The sequence below is a fragment of the Melopsittacus undulatus genome, chromosome 2 (genome assembly GCF_012275295.1).
Source record: "Melopsittacus undulatus isolate bMelUnd1 chromosome 2, bMelUnd1.mat.Z, whole genome shotgun sequence".
In the NCBI taxonomy this organism is placed as follows: domain Eukaryota; kingdom Metazoa; phylum Chordata; class Aves; order Psittaciformes; family Psittaculidae; genus Melopsittacus; species Melopsittacus undulatus.
Genome location: NC_047528.1, coordinates 87,456,707 through 87,484,526, shown reverse-complemented (window position 1 = coordinate 87,484,526; position 27,820 = coordinate 87,456,707). Strand labels below are relative to the sequence as shown.

The following is a 27,820-nucleotide window of genomic DNA, read 5'->3' as shown; positions in this document are numbered from 1 at the left end:
ATGGAGTCCTTTTCTATCCTGTAACAGTAAGAGGGATCCTGGTTTGACTTTGATCAGTGCTCTGTTACAGAAATAGGCAAATAAGTATTCATATTGAAAGTTTAAATCCTCAGTAGAATGGTTTCATCAGAACAGTAATTAGTAAGTCTTACTGTCTTTGTTGCAGAGGATTTTACCCCAGTTCCATATAAGGCTCCACCACTTCCAAAACCAGAAAAAACATTTCCTCCTTATACTGGATTTGGTTCTGAAGAGGATTCTCTGTGCTCCTGTATGGGTCTAATTCTCAAGCCTCCAGCAAAAGATTTCAAGAAATTCCTGGAGAAAGACAGGTATTTCAGTGAAAAATAATTCCAACTTTTTTAATTATGTCTTTTTGTGAAGAAGATAAATGTTAAGTAGAGACCTTTTTTTATTTTTTTTTTTTTAGTAAAAAATGCAGCTCATCAGACTTTAAGGGAGAGGAGCATGAGGACTGGTTTAGTAACATGGTACTCCAATTTTCTCCGAACTCAGGAAAATTTCCTTTTTGAGAAAGCAAATATTCTGACCTTTCCATCTCATATATCTTTATCTGGCAGGGGAGATACCATGATCAGGCAGGTTGTTTTTGCAGGGTGAGCCTCATTCCCTGCACTCTGGATGTGCTGACCCCTCTGATTTCCGCAAATGTGGGAAACTAGATTGCATAATTTGTGGTAGTGGGGACTGCATTTGTGCTTTCCCCTGTATATTTTTAAGGTTGGACTTGATGATCTTAAGGGTCTTTTCCAACGTAGCTGATTCTATGATTCCCTTCTGCTGTTTTCAGTGGTAATTTGATGGAAGTCTGCATTGAGGAGTTAAGACAGGAATCATTCCAACACTGATTTGCTTTTCTGTTTGACTTTCTGGCATTTACTTTTTTTGTTTGATGAATTTCATGCAATTTGCTGTAGCAATATTAAAGCATTAACCCTTTACTTTCCATTATGAAATTATTTGGTAGGGGTGTGGGGTTGAAGCCTAAGCTGAAAGCAAATTTACATGCTAGAGATTCACCCATAGAACCTCCATAGAAGAAGAATGTTATTAGAAACAGGCTTGGGAATGTATTGATAGTGCATATAGCAGTACTGTAAATCATTTAAAGCATAATCACTTAACAAATATCCAACTAGTAAGATCATCTGGTGGGCCTAATTTTGTGGAAATAATCCTAGTATGTATTTCTATTCAGAATTTGATTTGAAAATATACATAACTAAAGATGTTATTCCTTTATAACTTTTCCTGAAAGAACCTTTGAGCTTGATTTACAATTGCATTTGAATACAAATTCATGCCAGGCTTGCAGCAGAGAAGCAATTTTCCCCTGAAAATTATTCCTTTCTATCTGGCTGATTTTAGCTTGTTCTTTAAGCTGAAAATGTTTTTTGATAAGTAGGGAAACTTCTGCCATTTCACTTCTTGGTCCAAAAATAACACAATCAATGTATGCTACAAAACTCAGGAGGATGCATCTCTTAGTGATGAAAACTTTTCTCATACTCTGTTTTTTATTTCTTACCTCTTTTGCTTTTTAGAATTGGCATGGAAAGTAACATACTGCGCTTTCTCGCAAAACTCATCACAGATAGTCCTATTGACAAGGACAGGAAATTAATAATTTCCTACTTCCTGAGTGATGACACCATTTCAGTTTTTGAACATGTACAGCAAAACTCAGGTGAGATGTACTGATGTCTTGCAATCACTCCCAAGTTGCCATGCTCATTGGATAAGAGCTTACAATAAACAATGTGGCCACACAGCACTAGCAGAAGCAGGGATGTAGATTTCTAAATGCAGTGGGAATTACATCAGCAGGTCTGCTGCACTAGTTTGCATAGCTGAATGTCACAGTAATTTATAATCTTCATCACTCAGAATAGCACTCTTTATTGTATGACAGTACTTCAGAATATCCTTTGGGAACTGGAAGTTTAATGCATTTGAACTTTTATTACATTTTAATTTGCAAATTTGGCCTTTAAACATTTTCTTTTGTTGCAGATAACTTACAGGAATTGTATTATAACTGATGATAAATAGGGATAGGAAATGTAAGAATCAAGAATGAAAGAGTAAGTCCTTTGGTTTTTTGTTAAGGTGTTATGAAATCAATATAGCAGTCATTGTACAGAAGCAGCTCATGAAAGCAAAACAGCTGTTACATTTTTTAGCATACATTAATGATGTAATGTTGAGCATATAAAGAATAAAGACTGCCCTGTGCTAGTGTCTGTACATGTGTGTGTATACAAAATTGAATTTCAAGAGCCAGACTATCAATGTTGAAGTGACAAATGCTTTGTTACTTCTCAGTTGCTTGACCACATTTATTCTGTTGCTGGAGCATGGTCACCCAATGTTGTAATGGTTAAATTCTTTCAACCACTTTTATCTGTTGTAGGCTGCCTCCAAGTGAGGATATGAAAGGTTTTGTGATTTTGAAGCATCTTTTTATTTCCTTGGAGTGTCTTATGCATGGATGGAAGGACACAGCACTGGGAGGGATATCATAAAGTCACTCTGTCACTCAGAGAGATTAGGAAGCCTTGGCTAAACATGATCCTGTTGGAGACATTAGATTATTTCTGTGAAGCCCACAAAACATCTGCAGGAGCAGTTTCAGAGCCAGTTAATGTCCAGAAGTACTCTGGCACCTCTCAACGTGCAGTTGAAGGACTGACTCTTAAAAGCTGCTGTCAGCCTCTGATAAAACCACCGAGAGAAAAAGAAATCATGAAATCACATTCTCTCAAAAATAAGGAGAAAAGAGTAATAGAAGGTTTCCTTAGTTACCGTATTAAGCTCTTGTGGAACTTTCTGGCTAGCTCTTTTTATACTAAGTTGCCCTATATCAGCTTCTTGGCACAGAGCACCTTAGTACATTATTTGAGGTACACCCTGCAGTGGTGACCAGCTCACTGTGCTCAGAACTTACCTATTTGGTACTCCCAGCTCACTGTTTATAGGAAAGACTAGGGAGGACTGTTCACTTCCCTTTGCTTCAGGCTTTGCTGCTAGCAGGTGACTTTCTAGCGTCCAGTTGTTCAGCTTAAGGACTAAGTATTCTTGACACCCTACGCTTAAGCCTTTACTGAGCATGATTTCTGAAGTTATTCTTTCTCAGACCTATGATGCACATCACATCCATATAAAATGAAGGTGTGGTGAATATCTAGACCCTTCTGTATTCCTAGAGAACTTTTTCTGTTCCAGTGGTGCCACTATGTCCTTTTGACTACCCCCTGCACATGAGTACGTTTTTTGGAAGGCCTGAGCCTTTTCAGTGCAAAGAACTTCTAATGGCATCTTTGTATCCAACTATATTAAGAATGCATAAATAGGAACCTCACCCCCAACTAGGATACAAGCAATTCTCTAAGAATGCTTTAAAAATGTGTAGAGTGCATTCTTAGGCTTCAATGAGCATTCCCAGTAAGCCCCGCTCTCCACTGCAACATCAAGATTTAGCACTGTTTAGGCCAGCAGTGTCCTGTCATCGTTATTTCACTAGTTTTCTGCCATCCAGTGGCCTGTAACTTATGCAAATTTTTATTACAGCTAAATACACATACACTTTAATATATATATGTGTACATATATATATGTATATATATTTTTATTATGTAATGCTGCTGTCAGCCTCAAAAGCAGCTCAGTTCTCCACTCATGAATGAAATTTTTGATTGGCATTCTTTATGTCCAGAGACATGAAGGATGCTAAAGGTACAGCTGCACTGTTAAATTATATAATATATATATGTATATATAAAATCATATGTATTGTCTATTTGGTCACTCCTGGTCACACCTTTGCATCACTGCAACTAGACAAGGCTCCAGAGATCCTGGGACCCCTCCTGGAGGTTGCTTAACTCCAGAAAACTCTCCTGCAAGACAGTGAGGACAAGGCTGCACCAGGTTTGGCTTGCTGCATCCTTATCAGTCATCTAACACTATCCCAGGAGGTTTTGCACACTCAAAAATTCAGGTCCTGCTGCCACACCCAAGGGCTGCAATACATATCCTGAGTTTTATGCAGTAAAATGCCACTTTGACCACAGCGCAGTCCTCATGTACCTTCAGTCTAAACACAAAAATTATAGCTGTGTCTTATGACCCCAGATTTATCACATAGCACCCAGAGCAGTCAGAGCCACACACTGTGCAGTGCAGATGTGATCAGTCGGTCAGGCTGAAAAGAGCCTGACCATATGGGTGCCAGGCCAGAGGCTGCTTCCTGGCCTCCTTTTATTTTGGGATGAAGAATATATGCTGGGATTGCACTGGGAGCCTGTTGAACATTGCTAGTCGAACAAAATGTGTAACCAATGTGTGACTAAAATAAATAGGCAAGTTTACACACCAACAATAACAAATACTTTAAGATGCATATGAAAGGCAAGCATCCTGTAAATGGGTTTTTAACTTCCCCGGGATGTTAAAGTGGATGGAGTAGCTGACTTTCAGAGATGGTAGGAAGGTGAAGTGGAAGGATGTGTCTAAGAACTGTCCATTGGAGAGTTTAGTGAGAGTAGCCTTGAAGAGGCAGGATAGAAGTAGGGTTAAGTGGGGGGTGGAGGGGGAGGGAGGAAGAGATAGAACAGCATTTGGAAAGAGGTCTGGAACTGCAAAAGTTTCTTTGTTCCCACCTTTCTTCTTTTTTCTCCCTTTCTCTTCTTTGTCTTCTCAATCTCTTCCCTTCATTTTAGTCATGTTTGAAGGAAAAGTAAATGGGCTTCTTTCAGGTTAAGCATGAGAAGGTTTTGCAGAGTTCAGATAAAGGAAGCAAGGAAAAAGGACCAAGGCATGGAAAATGGAAGTGAAGAACATTTTTATGTGAGAAAGAAAAATGTTGAAGTGGATGGGGTGAGGGAAGAGTAAGCTTGAGCATGTCTTAGAAAGGAGATGTGTTAAAACAGTAAATGACTCCCAAAAATAACCATCCCTTTTGTGCACAGGTTCAAAGACCTATTTTTTTGCCTTTTTATTTGCATGAATTGATGCAAATTGACAAGTGAAAATGTTTCAAAACTCAGTCCTAGAATAGAAGTAATAAGCTGCTCTTACTTTTGTCAGTCCAGCATTGTGAAGGTTGTAGAGAAGTACTTCACACTGTTAATAACACTGGGAAACTGCATTTAAAATATACAGGCCTGGACATCTTGAAACACTTTTTGAGAAAGGGGTCAAAGCATAAGAACTTTGGCTCCCCATGCAGAAGAGCACAACTACGTTTTACTCAGTGTAAGACCAAGCCAACAGCTGTACAAACACCTGCAAAGTCTGATCTGATCTTAATGGAAGAGGGTCTTTGGTTGTGGTGTTTATTTTGTGCTTTGAGCCTGGCTTTTGTAGATTTCCATCAAAATTTCTCATCAGATTTCAGTGTAAAATCTCTAACCCAATGAGATATTTTTAGTTGTTTTTCTTCATACTACTTGAAATGAACTAACCCATAACATTTAAAAAACAATTATGGAACAGAGGTATTACAATGAGTTTCCAATCTAAGTGCACATTGCAGGGAAATAGAGACAAAAGTGTAATTCCAGTGTTACAGAGACCAGTTCTATTTAAATATTACAAAGAGTTGCCAGGATTATATAACCCAAATTTTCATATTTATTTTAATAGCTAGGTGAAAAGGAATGTGTTAAGATTCGAGTTACATCAGTGATTTGAAATGTTTTTTGTGTCAAGCTAGATCTGACCATTACCACAGTGTATTTTTTGTCTTTTGCTTTTATAGTGCTAATAAAGCAATTAAGACAGACCTGCTCCAAAATCTGGTTTCATAAGTAGTTTGGGTTTCACATTCATTTCTAATTTTGACTGTAAAAGGCATTTTATTACATTGTTCATCAGCCTTTCACTGGACTTACATCACTACCTAATATGTAAGACGTCATTAAACATTACTAAAGTATGCTTTTGGCTTTTGGCTTGGAAGCTCAAATATAAACAGGAAACAAACCCCAGGCACTCCAGAGTTGTGGTAGGACACATATCCTGGTGAAACTAAACATGTGACATAATGTTTTCTAGAAAGCTTGGTACATGCAATGCTATCTTGTAGTGCATGAGAGCATATTACTGGAAACCAATATGTTCCTTTAGTACCTTATATACCCTCGAGTACCACATGCAGTTTCCAGTGGCATGAATAAAATCATTATAATATGAAAAGAAATAGTGTAACATGCCCAACTCCCAAGGGAAATAACAGATCATAAGTAAATTGCATGGGCAGAACACCTTGAGGAAGACAGTGTCATATCACTCCTATCTCTATTTTACATTCAAAAGCCCTTAAAAACAAGCTAGAATTACAGTGCAGCAGAATTTGTAATTTTTGTAGGACTGTGTTATCCTAATTTGTGAAATTTTCTCTTTCTGTAACTGTTCAAGGATAATTGCCTGCATCTTACATTTTGCTTCTTACATTTCTCAAGGGGCAGTCCCAAACCTGGCAACAGGTTTATGAGAATGATTTAAAGAGGCACATTTCTCTCCCATTTTAAAGAGAAGAAAAAAGGGAAAGGTGTTTGGTAGGCATTTAAGTGATACATGCCACAGAATATGCACAATATAACTGTTGCTGTGGACACTGACAGGAGCAGTTCTTTTTGCACTGAGACAGAGGGGTAGAGTATATTACGAGACAAGAAACTCAAGGATGAAAATTAATATTTAAATACAAATAAACTGGTTTGGAGAGGTTTTTAGCTTTTGTGTGTTTGGGGTTTTTTTCTTTTTTTTTTCAAAGTAGAGCCACAATTAATCATTAACAATTCTATTCCCATAGGGATACACGGTGGGAAGTTCTTGGAAAGAGGTCGCATTAAGAAGCCTGGGCAGGAGCTTTTTAAGAGTGAGCCATCTGAATACTTCAAGGCTCAGGATCTGTTTGTTGGAGCCAGAGTTTGTTTCTATGGCCACAACTTTCTTTTGGTGGATGCCGATGAGTACACATTGAACTACATGGAGAAGCATGCAAATGAGGTGAAGCAGGCTCTTGTTATTTTCTAGTATCTTTGAAGAACGTATCTTTTCTATATATTTTTCAGAATTATTTATACCTAGTTTCTTCATCCAAAGCTCACAGTCCAGTGCTCTCTGATAGCAGTAGATTTAGAAGATGATAGCTATGGAGTCTATGCAAGCCTGGCCACTCTTTACGGTCCTTTCCCCTTCTACTTTCTCAGCATCCACTTTTATTGTATTAGGGTTGTTAGAAGGTGTATTCCCTGCCTATTCCTTCTTGAGATTGTCTATGGACCTCTTGTTCCCAAATTGTTCTAACCTATGGCTACTCTCTGTTTCCACAGCTTTCTGTGGTAGCAAGTTGAAAAGTTCACTGCCTGCTGTGTAAAAAATAAGTGATAAAAGAAGGTATCTTTTATCTGTTTTAAACCAACCTCTCTCTAGTTTAAATGCCAGTTCTAGTGTTTTGGGGTTTAGTGAAGATCTATATTCACCTTTTGCACCACCTTTATAATTCTGTAGATCTCAGACACTCTTCCCCCTCAGTCTTTTTAGTCTGTTCTTGCAAGGCAATTGTGAGATGTGGAGACTGGAACAGTGCACAGTACTCAAGATATGAGCATATCTAAGTTAGAGTCTTACTGATTAGGCTAATTTATTCCCTGAATTGATTTTTGGGTTCATGCATATTTATCTGCCAAAATACTTCCGTTGTAATCTTAGAAATTCATATCACAGTCAGAAATTTAAGCTTACAGTTTGTAATGAGTTTCACTCAATACACACCTTTTGGTGTGGCCTTCAGAAGGGAAAGCAACAATAAATATGTAGCTGGGGTGCATATGTTTCATAGCTCATGATGGGGCAGAAGCATGAATTGTGCCTTTATCAAACCTTCTCCAGAGCTGCCCTTTTGTTTAGGCTTGCTGAGAGCATGCCTAGGGAAAATATCTAGGAGGGTTTGTTAAGCTGTGTTACTCTGCTCATTCATCTGGATCTTTTGTGGATGGAGAAGGTCCATAGTGGAAGTTTTAATTGTTCAGTGTCTGCTGGCTCATTAAAATGAGTGAACCTGCAGGACTCCCAAGATATCAGTAGGCCTAGGGTAGTTCTGAGGACTGCGGGTGCCGTTATGCTGATGAGGTGGAGGTAGATGCAACCGGATCCTCTGCTGCCTTTTGGCCACACATGCTGTTCTCTCAAATGAAAATAGCAGAAAGGTGTGATTTCTTTGTAAAGTGGAGTTAGCACCACCTGCTCTGCTTGGACTAAGGAGGAAGATCTGCAAAACCCTTGTTGATGTAACATGCTACGACTGTTAAATGCTTTAACCAGTAACAAGTAAAGCTCTATACATTATGTTTTCTTACTGCTGGCTGTTTCTCCTCCTACTAGAATCAAACCCAAAGCTATTCTCCAACATGCAAAGCACGCCATCAGATTATAAATGTTCTTTGGAACTGCTGTTTGCATTGATTGTCTTGGATCAAAGAGGTGACATCTTAGTTTTCCAAACTGAGTGATTCTATATTATCAAATAAAATCTGTGAAAGGTGAAGCAGCAACACTAAAAATGCTTTTTTTAAAGTGAATTTTAAAACGTTCTTTGTGCAGTTAACATTTTAAACCACCTGGTGGTAAAAAAAAAAAAAAAGTGTATTATTCCAATGATAGACACTTTATTCATATCCTTTGAATAGAGCTCCAGAAGTAAGGGTACACCTGGTTTGCCTCAGTTTATCAGCCTATTGCATACTCAAATCATAAGAACTTCAGCAATCATTAGAGAAGAGAAGAGCTGGAAGATGGTTTGGAGAGGGCAAAACAATTTTAAAATGTCCATTTGCCAGTTATTTCTAAAATAAGAAAAGAAACAATTTTCCTTCTGAATAGACAGAGGTTTCCTTTCAGCAGAATAGATTGGTATGTTTTCTGAAAACTGGTGAAAGAAATCCAGATGGAATGTTTTTCTTCTGGAAAATGCTATTTTGACTACATTTCTATAGGCATATGTTGATCTAGATGAAAGTTTGATTGGTACTTATAATGCAGGTGGGAATTGTTTTTGTGGTCATTGAAACATTTGATACTGTAAGGGATATTTGGAAAATTTTAAATTTTTTGTTTCAAAATCGTATTTATATTGTATCATATTGTTTCAAATTTGTATTTATTGTTTTTAAGTGAACAGAAAAAAAAATTGTGGAAAAAACACTCTTGTAATTTTGGTTGCCACTTGTACTGAAAATAACTTTAAGGATTTCATTCTCAAACTTTTTAACACTTTTAGTTTCTTTTCCAATTTGAAGGAAAAAGATGTATTTAGAAAGTGTGAATGTGCTTGTGAAACAGAATGTGTGTGTTGTGCACAGTCCTACTGGTATTACCTTTGTTTGAGGACTCTTTCAAACAAGTCATCACTGTGTCTCCTTGGAAATGAATTCATCATCTCTGAAACAGTCCCAATTGTTCAAATGTTGTTTTCTTATGTAGCACAAACATGAAAGTTGTTTTTACTGTCATTGAATTCAACATAATAAACTCTGGCTTAAGCTGTACAATCAAACAGAAGTAGCTTGTGACTACTAGCATGCCAGCAGCTACTTAAGAAGGGGAGAAAGCAGATGAAGAGTTCTTGCCATGCTGCTTGGACACTCAGTATCTATGTAGGTGTTCGAAATTTGTAGTTTAGAAAAAAAAAAAAATATTCCTTTGATAATGTAGAGAAGGTAGGTTTTTAAATAGATGATCAATTTGTCCATCTTTAAACATTCTGCTCACTGATTCCTTCTGCTCAGTTTTTCTCAATCATCTCTGTTCCTTGCTTTTTCAGCAAAAAGCTGTGTGTTGTGGTCCAAACACTGTTGCTGTCATCTCTAAAACTTTTTGATTGCTTGTCCAGCTGCTCCACACCACTGTCTTGCATGGCGTTGCATGCCAGGGTTGTACCTGGAGTTTTGGCATAGGCAATGATCATATTTTCTAAATCTGAGCATGTTACCTTCAGCCAGTGATGTAATAATTAAACTTAGACCAATTTGTGCTGCTCTGGCAGTGTCATAGAGACTTTAAATACCCTTTTCTAGAGAAATTGGTTCCTAACAAGATTTCGTTCTGCTAATTCTAAGTATGTAAGACAGCGTAGTGTAATACAAGTGAGAATATCTGTTGGAACAGTTCATTGGAGACAATCATGAAAAGATTAGTTTTAACTTGGTGCAGTTTATTAATTAAGAATTAAGTGGGGTGCACCAACATAAAATGAGGAACAAATTATTGGAACTCTACTTTAAATGTTTGTACTTCTACTTTAGCAATACAATGTTTGAAGCAAAAGTGTATCTCCTTTTACACAGATGGAATAGCTTCCTGAGAGTGCATGATCTAATGCTTTTTGTTTAATTTTTTATATTCTTGGCAGGAAGCAAATTTTTTTCAGTACCAAGGTTCTGGCCAAACTTCACACAGTGCCTATTTATGCATTTGAAGTGAGGCAATGAAGAAACTGATAATCCTTAGCAGTTCACAGTTTCTCTGCTTCTTGACAACTGTTGTTGGTACATGCATAGTTGGTTGCATAGTGGTTTTCTCTCTAATCTATGTCTTGCTTTTCTCTGTTAAGTTCTCTGTGGCTGATGTTGGTGTCATCCTCAAGAAACTGAAAGTTATAACTGAACCTCGCTCCCGAGAAATCAGACAGTTGTTTGCAGCCACTGACCCAGACCATAACAAGGTGATTGAGTATGATGCTTTCAGGTAAGACAGTGGATTTTGGTTTTTAGTATTTAATGAAGGCACCTTCCCGCAAAATTTACAGAGCATGACTTTCTTGATGCTTTCTGCATTGGTGTTAGCTGACAAATGGCATACATTTGGTTTGCATTTACTTGGAGACTGTGTGTGAAAAAGTGAATCAGAATCATAGAATCCATGTCCCAGAAAAAAGGAGAAATGTGGTAGTTTCAAGTAAGCTGAAAAGCCCAACTCAAATCTGTCTACTTTTTATGGAGATAGCACAGGGTATTGTGAAGAAGTCAGCAGTAATATACACACTGAAAGATAAAGAAAAGTCCATAGTCTTCAAGAAGGAATGTTTGTGTTGCCTCTTGAAAATGTTGTTATTTGGGTTTTAATCACTGATTCTGGTAATGATCCAGATATTGCAAAAGGCAGATGTATAGATACATGAAAGAGGAAATCACGCTCAGATGCAAGCTGATTTCAGTTTATTCCACAACCAAAATACTTGAGCATATGAACTGTGTTGGGCACTGGTAAGGTTAATGATGTGGAATAGAGGAGGAAATTTTATCTAGAAGCAATTGTTTTTCACAGTGGTAATACATGATATATTTAGGAACTGTCATAATGACTAAAGCATATAAGTAGGTGTGTATTGTGTGGAATGCCAGCCCTATAGGGATGTTAACCAAGGCAGAAATTGCTTCTGAAATATCTCAGAAGAGATATAGATTACCAGAAGGTTCTTCCAGCAATTCAAATTAGTGAGAAATTAAAACAAGCGGGTATTCAGAAATTAAAAATAAGTGATTAAAAGGTATGATTTAAACTAAGAGACCACACTAATTGGCAGCTTTTGGTCAAACATTTCAAGACTCAAATATTTTACTCAACAGAAGCAAGATTTTTTGAATTGTTAATTGCATTAGAAGGGGAAATGTCATTACTAGAGTAAGAAGGGGAGAAAGTTAATGTGTATCTGGATATACTTTATAGCACTTGGAATAGGGTTTTAATTTATATGGACAATAACCGTTTAAAATAAAATAATTAGTTTTTATTCAAATTATGAAATAATCATCTGCAAAACATCTTCTTACATGCACTAGGAGCAGGTCAAGAATATTTGCATGACAAAATTAGTGGAGCACACTTTTAGGAGGGATGATTGTTCTTTCAAACAGCAGAGAAAGATTTTAATTTTATCAGACAGAGACTCAGTTGAGTGTAAATTTTATCACAGTCATATTCTGTGCAGCTGTGAACAGCCCAGCTGTTTAATTTAGGGTAATGCTGTTCTGTAGCTTGAAGTAGGTATGACTAGTTATATGGTATTGAGGCACTTGGTTTCAGTAATGAAAATGCAGTAGCCCTCTTCATGAGCAAGAGACAAAGCAGTGGAACCCTGTAATAAGTGTTGTCTCATCCCCAGTGCTCACCTGGGCCAGCCTGAGCAGCTACTAATGTTCTACATTCCTCCTGTGGTGGAACCACAGGGGGTCTAACAGGAAGCATTCACATTGCCAGAGCAAGAATTTACCTCTTATGAACATTTAACTTTTGTGCTTTATAGTGAGAGTAGGTTTTGTTTCTGTTCATTCATATTATAACCAGCAATCCAAAGGCTCTCTTCTTTATATTATCCATGTGTCTTATCATAGAATGGAAGAAACATTTTAATGGCAAAGATGACAGCACTTTTTTGCATCTCTGAAAAGTCAAATATATTTTTTTCTGTGAATAGAATGTATTTTTCTGTCAGTTTTGTATTTTCTTGTGTACATCAATGTTTATTTTTTATCTGTCATTGCATTTCATAATTATGACTAGCTATAAATGATTATTTTTTGTAAAGGCAATTATCTGTGTGACAGCTTCAACGAGCATGATAATCCTCTTATCTTAAATACAGCTAAAGTTTTACTATGCTCTGAATTTGGCTGTTCAGATTTCTTGCTTTCTACCTAAGTGAATTTATGAGCTGCATTTAAAAATATACCTATAAGTATGATGTAGTGAACAAAATTGTGATTATACAATTACACTACTTTCAGAACCCAAATCTATGGCACATCATTGAGGAAGTAAATGCATGGTGAGCACTGAAGCTATCCCCTAAGCTATCATTAAAACTATTGAAAGCTCTGCTAAAAAGAGAAATAACTAAAGCATAGATGCCTGTGCATTACATGGTCCTGTCCAAGCTTCTTTGTCTCATTAAGTTACTGGCAAGACTGTTTGCTGTTAGAGACAAAAGAGCCATGTGGGTTTAACAAAGATGCGTATCTTCAATTCAGCTTTGGAAGCAGCTCTATTAAGCATTTAATGGTTATATTTTCTTTCTCTACCAAATTCAGATTGCAATCTGTCTTACTCTTCTAGAACAATAAGAAAGAAAAGTAAAACAAAAGATAACTAGGCTGTAGGAACAATTGCTGTAATTTGTTTCATTTTGTCAGGAAGAGTTTAGATCCTAGCAATCACAAAAATAGTGCTTAATTACCCAAATAAGAAAGTAATTTTATCTAAGAGTTTTAGTGACTTGATTGTTAACTGACTTGAGAAAATAAAAGACCTTTAAAATCCTGTCACTAGAAGAATTTGGGCAGTGTATGGAAATCCAGTCTGGAAATATTCAGATGGATGGTGTTTATAGTTTCAGTTTTGCCAGCCCAAGCATTTAGAGTGCCAGGCAAATCTGGCAGTATTGTCCTCTTCTTTGTGTTTGCAGTAGTATTACTCCAGGCTCCAGTTTTGACTGGATCTCTGAATGCTGCTAGAATATAAGTCATAATATTCAGTAAGTTACTGAGGTTTGGTCATTGAATCTGCATAATCTCAAGGTTTGCTACTGTTGACAAGCTGTCTTCTCCTTGTATTTATCTCCCACCACTGCAAATAAAGGATGGTTTTGATCTACTTAATAAAAAAAAAACCCAGCAGCTCAAAGTCAACACTCTGCAGTGTTTAGCATCCTTTTTTGAATGGCTGTGTATGTACAATTGTATTTTACAAAGAAATATCTTCTTTGAACAGGACTGCACAAGCCTCTGAGAGGAAGCAAGTGAAAAAATGTGTTTGTTGATAGAATTTTGTTAATTCACTATCCTGTTGCATAAATGTGATGCCAAAATATCTCTGCTGATATTCCATGCCAGTATGGTATCTCTGGAAAAAGGCGTCAGTCATGATTGTTTTGTATTTTCGTATGTTTAGCTGACTACTGAGGAAATGTGGATATCCTGCAAAGTTTAAGAGATCAGGTAATTTCCATTATGGAAGAGGTCTGAAATTCAAATATAAGTAGATGCATTCTTTAAAGATCTGAATACAGCATTATATAATGAGTGCACTTTTTTCTCTCTCATAAAACTGAGTGATAATTAACTCCTATACTGAAATGTAATGTAAGCTGTTGTTTTTGTGAACAGAAATTTGATAGTCAGTATCACTGGTGAAGCGTTTTCAGACCATGAAATAATGACTCTTGGGCGTTATTACGGTGTGAAAGATGAATGTGAAATGGACCTCCACTACCTCCTTGCAGTGGCTCAAGAACAACTAAAGAAAAATAGGTTTGAGAATTTCGAACAAGTGACAGCAGTGCTTCAATACAATGACCGTGAAAAGTAAGATTCTTCTATTTATCCTAAGCTGCTATTTGGAAATCTCTGCTTGTAGACCTACTTTTCTGTTTGTTTCTGAGCAAATTATATATTGCAGCCAAAGAATATTATTTGTTAAGCCTCGCTCAGCATTTGACAGTTGAAAGATAAGGATAGCCTTTTTGTCTCTTTTTCATTTTGCTGCTGGACTTTTTATTATAGATTCTGTCCTGAGCATTCTGTGACATAATGAGATGCCAATTCACAGTGTTCTAAAACAAAGAGGAAAAATATTGATTTAATGGAAAAAAAGATGTATCTGTAGCAGAATCTTTGTATGATTCATTTTCCCTTTTTGTACCCTGGTAGCATAGATAAAGAATCACAGAGAATCACTAAGGACATCAGCATGGGAGAGACAGGCCATCATGTTCAATTCAAGCGTCTCAGCTTTATAATAGCTAAATTTCATAAAACCTTGTTTTCTTTACCTCTAGCCTGATATTCTTTACATGTTTTCCTATTTACAGCAACATTCATTTGAAGTAAATCTGGAAAATACCTCATGTACACTTCTCCCCTTCTCTTTCTTTTGAGTAGATGTGGAGTGTTGCCCCATGAGGTGTGCAGGACTATTTGCAAGTCGTTCAAGTTGCCACTGGCTGATGATGATCTGCAAGCTTTATTGACCATGTAAGTTAAGTGCAATTAGTATGACCTGCATGCATGGATGCAAATCAGTGCTGAATATCTGCTGGAGACAGAGGTCTTAACAATTTGTCATTTATGTAATGTTAATCTTTTCATGATGCTGATTTTTGTCCCTATTCAAATGTGGACTTTCATATTCATATAATATTTATAATCAGCTGAGGTGCAACTTCTCTTTATTTTATCTGATATGGTAGATCATGTGGATTTTTTAAGAATTCCATGGAATTAGTCTTATGGGAATCAGCTACTGATACTTTCCTTTATCAATGCAATTTACTTTTCTTGCATTAGTTTTTCCTGTGTATAGCTAAAGTAAAAACAATAGTCTTATGAAAGCACATTATATGAGTTTTAACAAACATACCAAGATGAATACAGTGGGATGACCTTGAATCAAGTATACAGCATCAGTAGCAAATAAAAGTGGTTTGCTACTCCTACTAATCTCACGTGAAATACAGGGGTGGAGCAGTTGACGTCATCTACCTGGACTTGTGCAAAGCGTTCGACACTGTCCCACATGACATCCTTGTCTCTAAATTGGAGTGTCAGCAATTAGATAGGTGGACCACTTGGTGGATAAAGAACTGGCTGGATGGTTGCACACAAAGAGTTGTGGTCAACGGTTCAATGTCCAGCTGGAGACCAGTAAAGAGTGGTGTCCCTCAGGGATCGGTGTTGGGACCAGTCTTATTTAATATTTTTGTCGCTGACATGGACAATGGAATTGAGTGTGCCCTCAGCAAGTTTGCCGATGACACCAAGCTGTGTGGTTCTGTTGATACGCTGGAGGGAAGGAATGCCATTCAGAAGGACCTTGACACACTTGTGAGGTGGGCTGATGCCAGCCTCATGAAGTTTAACCATGCCAAGTGCAAGGTCCTGCACCTGGGTCGGAGCAATCCCAGGCACAGCTACAGGTTGGGCAAAAAGGAAATTCATGGTAGTCCTGCGGAGAAGGACTTGGGGGTGTTAGTCAATGAGAAAATGAACATGAGCCGGCTTCAGTGTGTGCTCGCAGCCCAGAAAGCCAACCGTATCCTGGGCTGCATCAAGAGGAGTGTGACCAGCAGGGTGAAGGAGGTGATCCTGCCCCTCTACTCTGCTCTCGTGAGACCTCACTTGGAGTACTGTGTTCAGTTCTGTTGTCCTCAACATAGAAAGGACATGGTACTGTTAGAACAAGTCCACAGGAGGGCCACGAGGATGATCAGGGGACTGGAGCACCTCCCGTATGAAGACAGGCTGAGAAAGTTGGGGCTGTTCAGCCTGCAGAAGAGAAGGCTGCGTGGAGACCTCATAGCAGCCTTTCAGTATCTGAAGAGGGCCTACAGGGATGCTGGGGAGGGACTATTCATTAGGGACTGTAGTGATAGGACAAGGGGTAATGGGTTGAAACTTAAACAGCAGAGGTTTAGACTGGATATAAGGAAGAAATTCTTTCCTGTTAGGGTGGTGAGGTACTGGAATGGGTTGCCCAGGGAGGTTGTGAATGCTCCATCCCTGGCAGTGTTCAAGGCCAGGTTGGATGAAGCCTTGGGTGATATGGTTTAGTGTGAGGTGTCCCTGCCCATGGCAGGGGGGTTGGAACTAGATGATCTTGAGGTCCTTTCCAATCCTAACTATTCTATGATTCTATGATTCTATATACTACTGTAATTTTTAAAAAGGAAAAGGAGCATTGGCATGGTTTTGGTATTTTTCCATAGTACATTTAATTGTTTCAAAGCAAATTGCTTGACTAGCTGCATTAATGGGAATAGAACTGAAAAGATCTGGTATTCAGTGTACTTATTTTAAAGGCTGGAGTTCAGAGTAACCTGTGCTGTTTTGAACACTTGTGTCATGTTGAGTTTGGTTATCATGGCCAGATTTTCTGGTAACAGATTCAAATGCATGACCATTGGTTTCTTCTTTCCCCTGTGGGAAATGCTTAAATTAAATGCTTGATTTCAGGAGGAATTGCAAACTAAGCATCAAATAATGAAATTACTCAGGCAGAAATGTGGAAACTGTTTTAACAAAGCATCTTTGTACTGCAAGCAAGACTTCCTACTTAAATCAGTATCAACAAGACTGCATTAAGAAGCCTAAGGGGCTATTTCTTAAAAAGGCCCTATTTTCAATCCAAAAGCTTTCAGAAGAGCTCCCTGCAGCAGCCAGATAGACACCTTTGGCAATTTGTTTGCTCTTCAACACTGACAGTCAGGTAACAAGCATTAGTTGTCAGAAGCATATCTGAAATTTAACATTAATCTAAACCTCATTTTTCAGAACTCCCACTAAGCTGCCCAACACAAAAATTTTTGGAGGACAACTGACATCCTGTACTACACAAGGGCTTCTCATAGTTTCCATTTCATTAAGGCTGAAATTGAATAGATTCACAGAGAAGGGACTGGAGGCTTTCATTTATGTACTAATGCAGTACTGATGAAAAACAGACAAGCCTTGACACATCATAGGCTCCAGAGATGTGTTTATTGTTTGTGAATTTGTACCAGAAAAAGCTTTTGTGAGATGAACCTCTTCTCTTCTGAAGAGTGTCAGTGTAGGCAGTTAAAAAGAAAAAGCCCAGTACACTTTAATAAAAATCAGAGATAAATTTGGAAGACAAGGAGGAGACTAAGTCTGGATTTCACTCAGCTGTAGCCAGGTATCCATGACAGCTGAATTAGGGTTCAGATATTGTAGGTTCTTTTCCTAGGTGATGGAGGAGGGGACAGTTATCACCTCAGCCTTCATAAGAGCTGAATTTCTAAATTACCATCCATTTTCCTTTGTGTCTAAAGGGGGTGTGGCAAGCTTGTATTGTAGATTTCTGTGTGAGAAAGGTAAATGGTGTGAAGCTGGTGTGAAGAAATCAGTGTGAGATGTACTTCACATGGTAGAGTGCTATGTGTAATTCCAGTTCTAAGTTACAGTATCAGCTGCTTTGAAAGATGGCAGTTTATGTGGTGAGTCACTGTGCTGCAGGTAAGAAGGAAGACTGTCACAGTCTTAATAATGTGTGCAGTTGGCATTGCTTGGTAAGTTTATTGTTTCATGAGGTTGCAGTTAGGGAAATATTTTTTTTAAGTCTATTAAATAGGAATTAATTTCCAAGTAATCTGTAAATTGAAGAGTTGTCTACATGAGATTTAGACTTTTTCTTTCCTCACGCTTCTTGTAGTTTTCTTGAAGATAAAAGAATCATAAACAGACAGGTTTATTGTTAATGCTCTCCTGCTCTTAGCTGCATATTTCTGGGGAGTATATGATTCAGTGTGGGCAGTTTGTCAGCAATATTCTTTCTCTGGTTAGGTTTTTTTTTCTTTTGGTGAGGAAGCATGTGATTTTGTGTCCATTGAAGTGGTGGTGGTAGTCCTACTGTGCATATCTGTATTTATGAAGGAAGAAATTGGTACAATAAAAGTTGTTGGATTGACTCCCACAAAATCAGTATATATAGCTAATGCACTAGCTGGACCCTATTCAGCTTTAAAATGATGCTAGACAATGTGATCAGATAATAGTTGAAGACTGAAACTGTGTTTATTCAGCTTTGCCATCTGAGATTAGGTGGCAAAGAGTTTCTGTAGGACTTAATGGTTCCATTTTGAAAGGTAATACTCTTAGAGAACTTATTATTTACATTTGTAAATTATACTGCAGTGATCTGTCACTTATTAAAAGCATGGGATGGGACTAGAAGTTACTGTCTAATTTTGTGGTCACCCCCAGATGACCCAAACCTTTGTTTACCGTACCCAAAGACCATTCAGTTTCTGGATAGTAGACAGATTTAGCACAAATACTGAGGTTTCATAAGACCCTTACATATTGTTTGTTGAGAGTAAATTTATATTTTAATTGTGGGATGGTGAAATAGTAGGATTTAGGTACCCAACAGTGTGTCCATTTTTCCAGTTTACCTGAGCTGGCTTGTTAAAAAGTATTTCTCCATAAGCATTTTCTCACTTGGATTTTTAGTCACTCAGCAATATAGACTTTTATTCAGAATGTATTAAGCAATGCAGATGGTAGCAATTGTTTCTGCTAGAAAACTAGAGTAATAATTACAAACATTTCTTAAAATTAATGTAGGCATAATGAAAAATTGCAGTTTAATAAATAAATATTGCTAAAGTCTTTAAGTAATGAATTTAGTTTTGGTTTGTTTTGTGGTTTTTTTTCTCCTGTTATTTTTATTTACTGCAATGATAAATGTATGCTAATGAGGACTTAAGAGATCCAGTCCTTCCCCAGAGGAACAGCTGGCAGATAAAGAAAAATGGAAAGAAGAAAGAATAGATGACAAGCTTACAAGTATTACACGTTGATTGTTCTGCATTAGTTTTGTTGTTAAATGTATGTCCCTGTTTCAAAAAGTATGCCTTTTAATTTCTGGTAAAAGTGGCTGTGTAGTTCTTCACCTCTCCACAGTACCAGGGGGAAACTGTTGGACTCTGGAGGGAGGCCTGTTGTTTTAAAAAAGTGTATTCATAGTGTCTCAGATAGGAGTGCCTGATAATAATAAGCCTCCTACATGGTCATTCCAGCTCTCAAGTCACTAATAGGGCAGACCAAGCCACTTCTGCTTGCTCAGCTTTTCCCTGGTTTGTGACTGGGTCATAATTTTTTACCTAGTTGCCTACCTGTAATAATATTTTTTTAGGGCTGACCTGTTTCTTTCAGGAAGCAAACCCTCTTTTCCTGCAATAGCAAGGGTACTTTTAGCAGGAGGAAGATCAGAAATGGTCACAGAATCTTCCTCCTGCACTCTGTTTTCTGCTCATTACCTTTGATGACTGAGACTCTCTGTGCCATTTGTGATGAAAAGACTCTGCAGCATTAATATTTGTATCTCTATATCTCTATAAGGAAATTATTTCTGTTATTCAGTATGCTGAGGAACTTACATTTCAATCTGTAGTTGTTCAAGACATGAATAAATATATACACAAGATGATAGCCATTACTTAATTCATACTGATCAGCCACATAGACTTGTCCATGCTTACTGGTTTAAATCTTTCCTATGAGTAGTTTATGACAGTTTAGGTGTATACCTATGTTACACAAAGACTATCAAAAAGGCTGAAGAATCCCAGCGTTTTTTCTAAGGTTAAAGCAGCATGATGCTTCTTCTCTATTACTATTGGGATAACTTCTTAATATATGCTTTTCAAAAGCAAGGAATTAGAAAAAACTGCATGTATATTATTTTTTCACATAAATGCTTGGGCTACAGATTTTTAATGGGAAAGAAAAAATATTTGTAATTAACCTTTACTCACCAAAGCATGCTCAGGAATGGTCATAATGCAATTTAACAAAATTTTTCACAAATCTGGAATATTTAATTATGGATATATTTTTAGAAGCAGAAATGTACAATTATTTTTGTAATGTCAAAGGGAAAAATAAAAGCTCTGCAAACTATGATAGGAATGGGGGAGTAATTTCATAGCCTAACATCACATGTGTTGGTGAAGTCAGGGCAAAACTGAAGAGAAGCATGGCTTCAGGAGATCTTTGTTGCATCTTCTTGATAAGACAAATCTAATTTCCTTTCTTGAAAAGCACTGTCAGTTTCAGTTGTATTTACTCCAGCCATCATAATATATGACATCTTTGTCTTAATAGTGCACAAATTGATAGCAGCTCCTCAGTGCATCTGGATACTCTGCCAAATTGCTGGTGTGTGCTTTTAGTAGATTGATATAGTAAGTCATAGCAGAAAAGAGGTCTAAAGAGTAGATTTGTTTTCCTTTCCTTATGGATAATTCTAGAGTAATATTTTAAGCTGTTTTCTGTAGCTGTTTTAAATATGGGATTTAGGAATCCCATTTCCTCTGCCCATGTTAAAATCTTTGATTATAGATAACTTCATGCCCATGTGGTCATCTCAGTTTGCCAGTGCTGTCACATCAAAGGACTTCTCCTTGTTAATGTTTGTCAAAAGCGGAAGTAATGCTTTCCTTGACTTCATTGCCTTAGCATAAGTTTAAGTAGTTACACACCTTCACTTGTTCTTTATTTAAAAGTTCTGCTTATACAGCTCTGCATCTTGGTAGTAGACTTAATTTTCATCACAAAGAGGAAAATATAAATACATATTATGGCAAAAGAAAATTAATTGTCATCATAGCTCTGAAATTCAAAATAATTTTTCAATGAGGTATAAGCTACTCCTAATGCAAAATCCCTTTTCCCAATTGCCACTTGCAGAAAACCTGAAAAAAGCAAGAACCTCCTAGAAGTGGGAATGATAATTCTCTTGTATATTGGATATATTCCCCAAAAGTGCGGCTTTATGAAAATGTTAACTTGCACATGAGCTATTAAAAGAAGCAAGCTATTATAGGAGGGTTTCTCATGGCAATGTTTAAGGCTCCTTTTTAACACTAATAACAGTAGCATTCTTTTCTGACTTTGCTTTCATCTTCAGCATAACTCACTGTACTTAACATTCCAGTTTATCACTAACATCTCTGTTTATGGGTCTCAGTGTATTTTATTATTATCTCTCCTGCTGACTATTAAATGAAAGGGGGAGGAGGGGAGGAGGAGAAGGAGAGGATGAGCTACAGTTTATTGCAGGTTATTTTTGTCACTAGATTTATTTCTCCTCTTCTCTGTTATTATTTTCCAAGTTTGTGTTGTAAATTGTCTCTTAAAGTACCTTCATGCTTAATTTTTACCAGAACCCTCTGCAGTGATTGAAGGTATTTGAGGTCCATGTTTGTGTAGTGCTATTTCTCTAAGAACAAGATAAAATGATTTTCTAAAAGACTTGTTTCCTGGTGACATCTTGCTCCTTGTCTTGCCAGATTACAGGGCAGGATTGTTTAACCTGGTGTTTCCTCTAAAAATAGGTATTGAGTCTTGCTAGTTGTATGTCTCACCATGGAACCCAATGAGGCACAGATATTTCCAGGGTTTCCTTAAACCAGGTCCTTTTTATCTTTTAGTGTTGGTTGAGACAGATGTCATTCAGATGGTATTTATGGAACCTGCTAGTACAGTATTTGTAGCAGAGCAGTTAAGCTGTTCATTTCAAGAACAATTTCCATGGTAGCTTTAGCCTGTGGATATCTTGCAAGTATTTGACTGATGCCATGAATATAATAGTGGTTCCCAAGTGCCTTAATCACCAGAGTGTTTTGCTGAATTGGGCACTTTTCTTCTGAAGCTGTTTCAATGGCAGAATGGCAAATGTATGATCAATGGCAGAAGCATGACATAGCTTACACATCTGCTCTCATGGGGTTTATGAGTGCAGGGTAGTGATTTTAGAAACTTGAGGAAGGGAGATACTATATTCCACATGTACCTGTAGATCTCAACTGGCAGCATATGTATCTTCATGCATTTAGAGGACCTTCATAACTAACACAAATACAAATTTGTTTCATAGACATAAAGAACAACGCCATAAAGCAGCCACTGAATGACAAGGTTTGTGATTTTTAAATCTGGCTGTGATTTGATAGGATAGAGAGCTGTGTTTGTCAATTGTAACTTAATCCCAAGGTGTGTGCAAACAGCATTTTTGAAGGATTGCTTATTTTCAGGAAATGACTGTAGAAGCTGTATAAAATAAGTCAGTTGTTTTATAGCACAGCACTCTCTTTTCTACACAAGGGAATCATACACTGATCATCCCATTTCTATGTTCCTCACCAATTGTGAGATCTCTTTGTTTGAAAAGTTTGCGAAATGCTTCAAAAATAAAATGAAATTAGTTGAAATATAATAAGCTATAAATGAGTTGAATTTTACTATGGGAGACAATGTGTAAGAATAAGGAATAGGATGCATGTTATAGAAATTCTGACAGTTTGCATCTGTCTGTACTCCTGCCAGGTTTTGGTAATGAAGTAAAAAACCATTATCCAAAAGGTAACGTATTAGAATGTTGTAGATAACATGATACAACTTTGTTAAAAATTTCCTTTAATCTTGAGTTTATGTATATTCTGCCTAGGTTTGAAGATGACAATAAACAAGTGGAATATAAAAAGTTTTTGGTTGGGCTGAACTGGAGAGAGAATCCAATCCATGCTTTCCAGACAGTAAAGGTAAATTTTTAACCTCAAGGTAGAGCCAGTGTATCTCAGCAAGAGAAGAGTACAGTACATTGATATAATTTGCCAACTTTAACATAAGTGCTTTATCCAGTGTAGACCACAACAGTTTTCATATTTGCATGTTTGTGCCTTTTTTCTTTAAGTAATTATTTTTTTCCAGGAGTTTTAGAATGAAGCAAAGAAGTCAAACAGGGCCAAGGAGCCCTGTAACACCCCCGTGCCTAATAGATGTCACATCTCTGTGACAGTTTTCTAGAAGAAAAAAAGAAAAAAAAAAAGGGGAAACAGGTGTATTTATCCATGAAAAACTGTCATGAATACTGCTTCACCCACAAACAGCATTGTCATATGTCAAATGGTCTGTTTGCTTGCTGAGACAGTCAGGAAATAATTTAAACTCTGCTGACATGGCAGAAAATAGTTATGTATTTTTTATAACTCCATAGAAACTTTTGCATAAGGCACCACATCACTGGTAGGTGTGCAGCAAGAGCAATATTGATGGATCAGCTTTGTACATCTTCACCAGCCTGCTACTTGGCGTAAATAAAAATGTGGTATCAACAAACTGCAGAGATGAATCTGATCTTGCCATCTTGTGCTGAATGGAACATTAAAAATAAATGGTGCATAAGGCAATTATGCTGATTTTTAAAGACTTTGCAACAGATAAATCCAAAATCCTTCTGCCAACACATAGTTTTGCTTTTCTGGCCTAGGCAATGTGTTGCTATGCTTGTACAGAATGTGTTTGATTGTATTCAGACCATTTAGAAATATAGCATTCCTTTAAATTCAAGCTCACCAGCGACATAGCTTAAAACAATATTCCTCAAATACTGTGCTATTAACCTGACTCCTCTCTTACTTGGTTTACCAGCTCTTTCTTCTGTAGCATCTCAAACTGACAATGTCTAACGAGCTGCTGGTTTGCTCTGCATTCCATCGTAGTTTATTTTTCACTTTGTCATTGAGAAGAATTTTTCCATCTTGTACAGATAAAATCAAAGCTCTTCCACATGTTTTATACAGCAGTCCTGTGGTTCAAAGTGTGTACTATGATTTGTTCAGTGAGTATTCTTTGGTTTTACAGAAGAATTCTGTGCTTAAGTTATAACTCAGTGTTTAAGCAGTGACTGCTTTCAGGAGACTGTGTTAGGATAAGAAGCCTCATGAGCCTCAGTATCACAGAAACAGAAAGAAGGTCAGAACCTGTGCCGAGAGGAATTTTGCCTTGAAGATGGTGCTAAGCTCTATACCAAAAAGCTGTTGAACATGTTTGACTTGCTTTTTTATCTCTCATACGATATCTAGCCATTGAGCATGACCTGATTTCTGGCAAGTGAGGGAAAGAGACAGCTCCTACAGATTGAAGGTGAGGTACAGGTGGTGGTAGAACCAAGAGGCAGCCTTCATGTAGTGAAGATGTGGAGGAAAAGGTTCTTGTGAGACAAGCAGGAGGTTGAAGTGGACGTTTGTGGTGAAACATATGTCCTGATCAGCATAAGAGATTAGGTTTTATTTTGGTGTGAAGAAGATGTTGTCTTTGCTTGGAGGACAGCCAGTGGATGAGCTGATGTCTAAGAGCCCCTGTTGAGAATGGTACATGGAGATATGGGAGGAAGATTGCAGCTGAAATAAAAAAGAGAGAAAGAGCATCCATAGAAATTATCACCAGTCATCATCATGCTGGGATAATCAGTTCCTCATCAACTCCAAAGCCTTGCTGTAACTGTCACACTGACATAAAGCACTGTTTTTAATTAACAGTGTCCAAATTGATGCCAGCATAGTTTACTGAGTTTTATTGACTTTATTATTTTGTTAGCTGCAATACCTGTTCTGTTTGGTACAGTTCAAGGCTATTATAATGAAGAGATAGTAGGAAATAGAAAAATCAGATAAAGGAAGGGATTTAGATCTTGTTTAACTTTAGAAACCAATTGTCATTCTGTTCATGACTTACCATGAATTAACAGCAGTATTTGGGGCTGCAGTAGCTGTATTTGACAGGTAGATTTCAACAACAGAGTTGTGCTTGTCCAGCAGATATTTTTCTTCTTTCTCTCTGTCTCATTGTTTTGTATGATTTTTGGTGTTGAGACATAGATGACTTCCAATACTTTGAAGTATAAATGCCTCAGTGAAGAAAATACAGCATTACTTAATTTAAAAATACCTGCAGAAGGGCTAGTAAGAGAAAATATTTTTAGTACAATAATCTGCAAGATTGATAAAAATGTGCATGTAGTAATCTTTTAAGAGGATGTGTTACATAAAGATCTACTTTTTAAAAAAAAACGTATCCCCTTCTTTTTTTATTATGTGGAAATGAAGCAGCTCATTCAATCTTATGTTGATCAGTTTCAATTATTCTTGTTTTCAACATTATATTCTAAGTTACCCTCTGGTTTACTAATTTCAGAATGAAGATGACTGGACCAGACAACCACCAATCTTTCGTGTAAAAGAGATCAAATACTTACCTCTTCTGGATGATCTGTTTGGCAAGGAAGAATAACCTTATCTGTGCAAGGCAGTGCTTTTGGATTAATGTTTCAGCTCCAAAACTTGGACAGATACTGAAAAGATTCATATATAGGTTTTATGGCATTTAATTTCTTATTCCAACATAGATGTATACTTTGTGTGGTTTTGTAACTCCTTCTTAATCAACAGTACTCTTTCATACTTATACAAGCATAATTAAAACTGTATCCTCTTATTTTTGTGCTTGGTTTTATGGAGAATTTACAAGTATTGAGAAATATTGAGAAAATCTGTCTGACCCTGCATTGTTGTGCAAACAAAAGGTCAGAATGTATTAGCACAATAAAGTAACTCCATTCAAATGTCCTCTTTTGCTCTATCTTTTGCCTGTTATGTGTGTCTTTTTGCTGTATCCCTGTGATGATGCTTAAGTACTGTTGGTGTCAAAGATTGTTATTTTAGGAAGGAAATACTAGCAAGGTTTTAGCACAGTATAAAGTTGCTCTGGTATCAGAGATAATTATAGCCTTCAAATGTAAAAGTCTGCAGGCATGGCACAGAAGCTATCAGTTCTTGCTTTTTGTTTTAAATGTGACTCAGATGAGTAGCCACCAAAGCTTACTTGGTGAGACATGTATGAAGAGACGGTCCTTCCATACAGCTTTAGAGGGCAGCTTTCTTGCAGTAGCACTGTACTTGCCCTTTGAAAATTAATTGATGTCTTTCTCTTTGCTGAAAATTGCAGTGACTAAATGGAGTCCCTCTTTAGCATTGTTTGTATCTTTTTGAGCTTATGCCAGCTCAAAGCCATGATTAGATCTGAATTTACTGCATGCTTTTGAGAGAGAAGTTTAGAAAATGGAAGGGCTGAGGTGGAGGTGGGTAGCTGACTCATCCATGGCTATTCCACATGGGAAGAGGTGTGAGCCAGTGGCTGGTAAACTTACACATCAGTAGACTGAAAATCCTGCACTTTCTGTAATCTGAAATTGCAATTTGGGGAAGAAGTGCTTGATTTAAAAAGATGAGAATTCAACACATCTAAATCCCCAAACCGAAGGAAAGACAGTAATTCAAACCATAACTTTATTCAGTAAATCTGTATCTTTTTGGAAACTTGAAGATCCCTTTTAGAATTATGATTCCATTTAGAAATAACTTGCAGCAATTTTGTATGGTAGTGTAAATGAAATTTTTAATAGTATGTCTTCTCCTAGCCCTCCCAGTTCCTGAGAAGAAATTATTTTTCCTCTCTATGGCAAAATATGAAGCTTTTGGCAACTTTTAACTGTTTCTGTTAGCAAGAAAGGGACTTGAGGCAAGACATAATTATGTGTTTCTGCTACTTAGGAAGATGTTTGCAATAAAATGGAAAAGTAATGGTAACCCCTGTAAAAACTTGCTAAGATGCTCCAAGTTGTAGACAAGGCCATGTACTGCTTTTTTAACTAAAAGAAGAAACTACTTTGTTACCTGGCATGAAAAATATCTGACCACAGAGGTAAGTGTTAGGAGTCCAAACAATAGTAATGTGCATTTGAAGACAGTTTAGTGAAAGCTGAAAAACATGCCACCAAGACTGAACTTGACATCTTAAAAGAATGCAGTTGCCCTTGTAAATTTTTACCAGACTTCAGAAGGATATGTGTCAGTTGTGGAAATCTTCTACAGTTCCAGAGAAAATTGAGCATTTAGAACTTCCCAGATAGCTTTTAGAGATGGGGAATTCACTTTGGGTGGTTTTCCTTTATGTGCCTAGGTCAAAGAGGAGCCTCTTTTCAGAAAAAAAAAAAAAAGAAAATAATACAAGAAATATAATTTCATGTGTCATATGGAACCCTGTGTTTAGGTCTGGTCAGTCATGATCTTGTCTGGTCTGGTCTGGTTATGGTCCAGAGAAGCGACTGCAAACTGGACCCAGTGCAGAGAAGAACTAGAATGTTGACCAAGAAACTGGAGATTATAGGAGCTTTTATTATTTAATGAAATAAAATTAAGTCTTAGACTATTCTGTGTAAGTACATTATGGTCAAGTGAGGAAAATAATCTCAGTTAAGAACATTGGTAGTCTAAGAACAAAGGGATGTGATTTGCCATGAATGAATTTAAACTGGACAAAAAGTGGTTTCTGACTTCTGAAGCAACGAGGGTCCCAAACAGCCTTCCAAGATTAAGGTA

General features: G+C 37.1%; 1 protein-coding gene and 1 non-coding gene across 3 annotated transcripts in view; both read left to right on the top strand.

The window, feature by feature from the left end:
• Positions 1-26,021, top strand: part of EFHC2 (EF-hand domain containing 2) — an 81,198-nt gene extending 55,177 nt beyond the window's left edge. For both annotated transcript variants that reach the window (XM_031051412.2, XM_005151718.4), the window contains 8 exons: positions 167-332; positions 1,566-1,708; positions 6,839-7,035; positions 10,640-10,773; positions 14,190-14,387; positions 14,964-15,056; positions 23,050-23,143; positions 25,578-26,021. In XM_031051412.2, coding sequence (XP_030907272.2) covers positions 167-332; positions 1,566-1,708; positions 6,839-7,035; positions 10,640-10,773; positions 14,190-14,387; positions 14,964-15,056; positions 23,050-23,143; positions 25,578-25,673 — 1,121 coding nt within the window. In that variant the 3' untranslated portion in view covers positions 25,674-26,021. The remainder of the gene's footprint in view (positions 1-166; positions 333-1,565; positions 1,709-6,838; positions 7,036-10,639; positions 10,774-14,189; positions 14,388-14,963; positions 15,057-23,049; positions 23,144-25,577) is intronic.
• On the top strand, positions 567-728 carry LOC115946944 (U1 spliceosomal RNA). The gene has a single exon (XR_004080953.1). It is a non-coding gene; the product is annotated as a U1 spliceosomal RNA (small nuclear RNA).
• Positions 26,022-27,820: the final 1,799 nt, after the last annotated feature.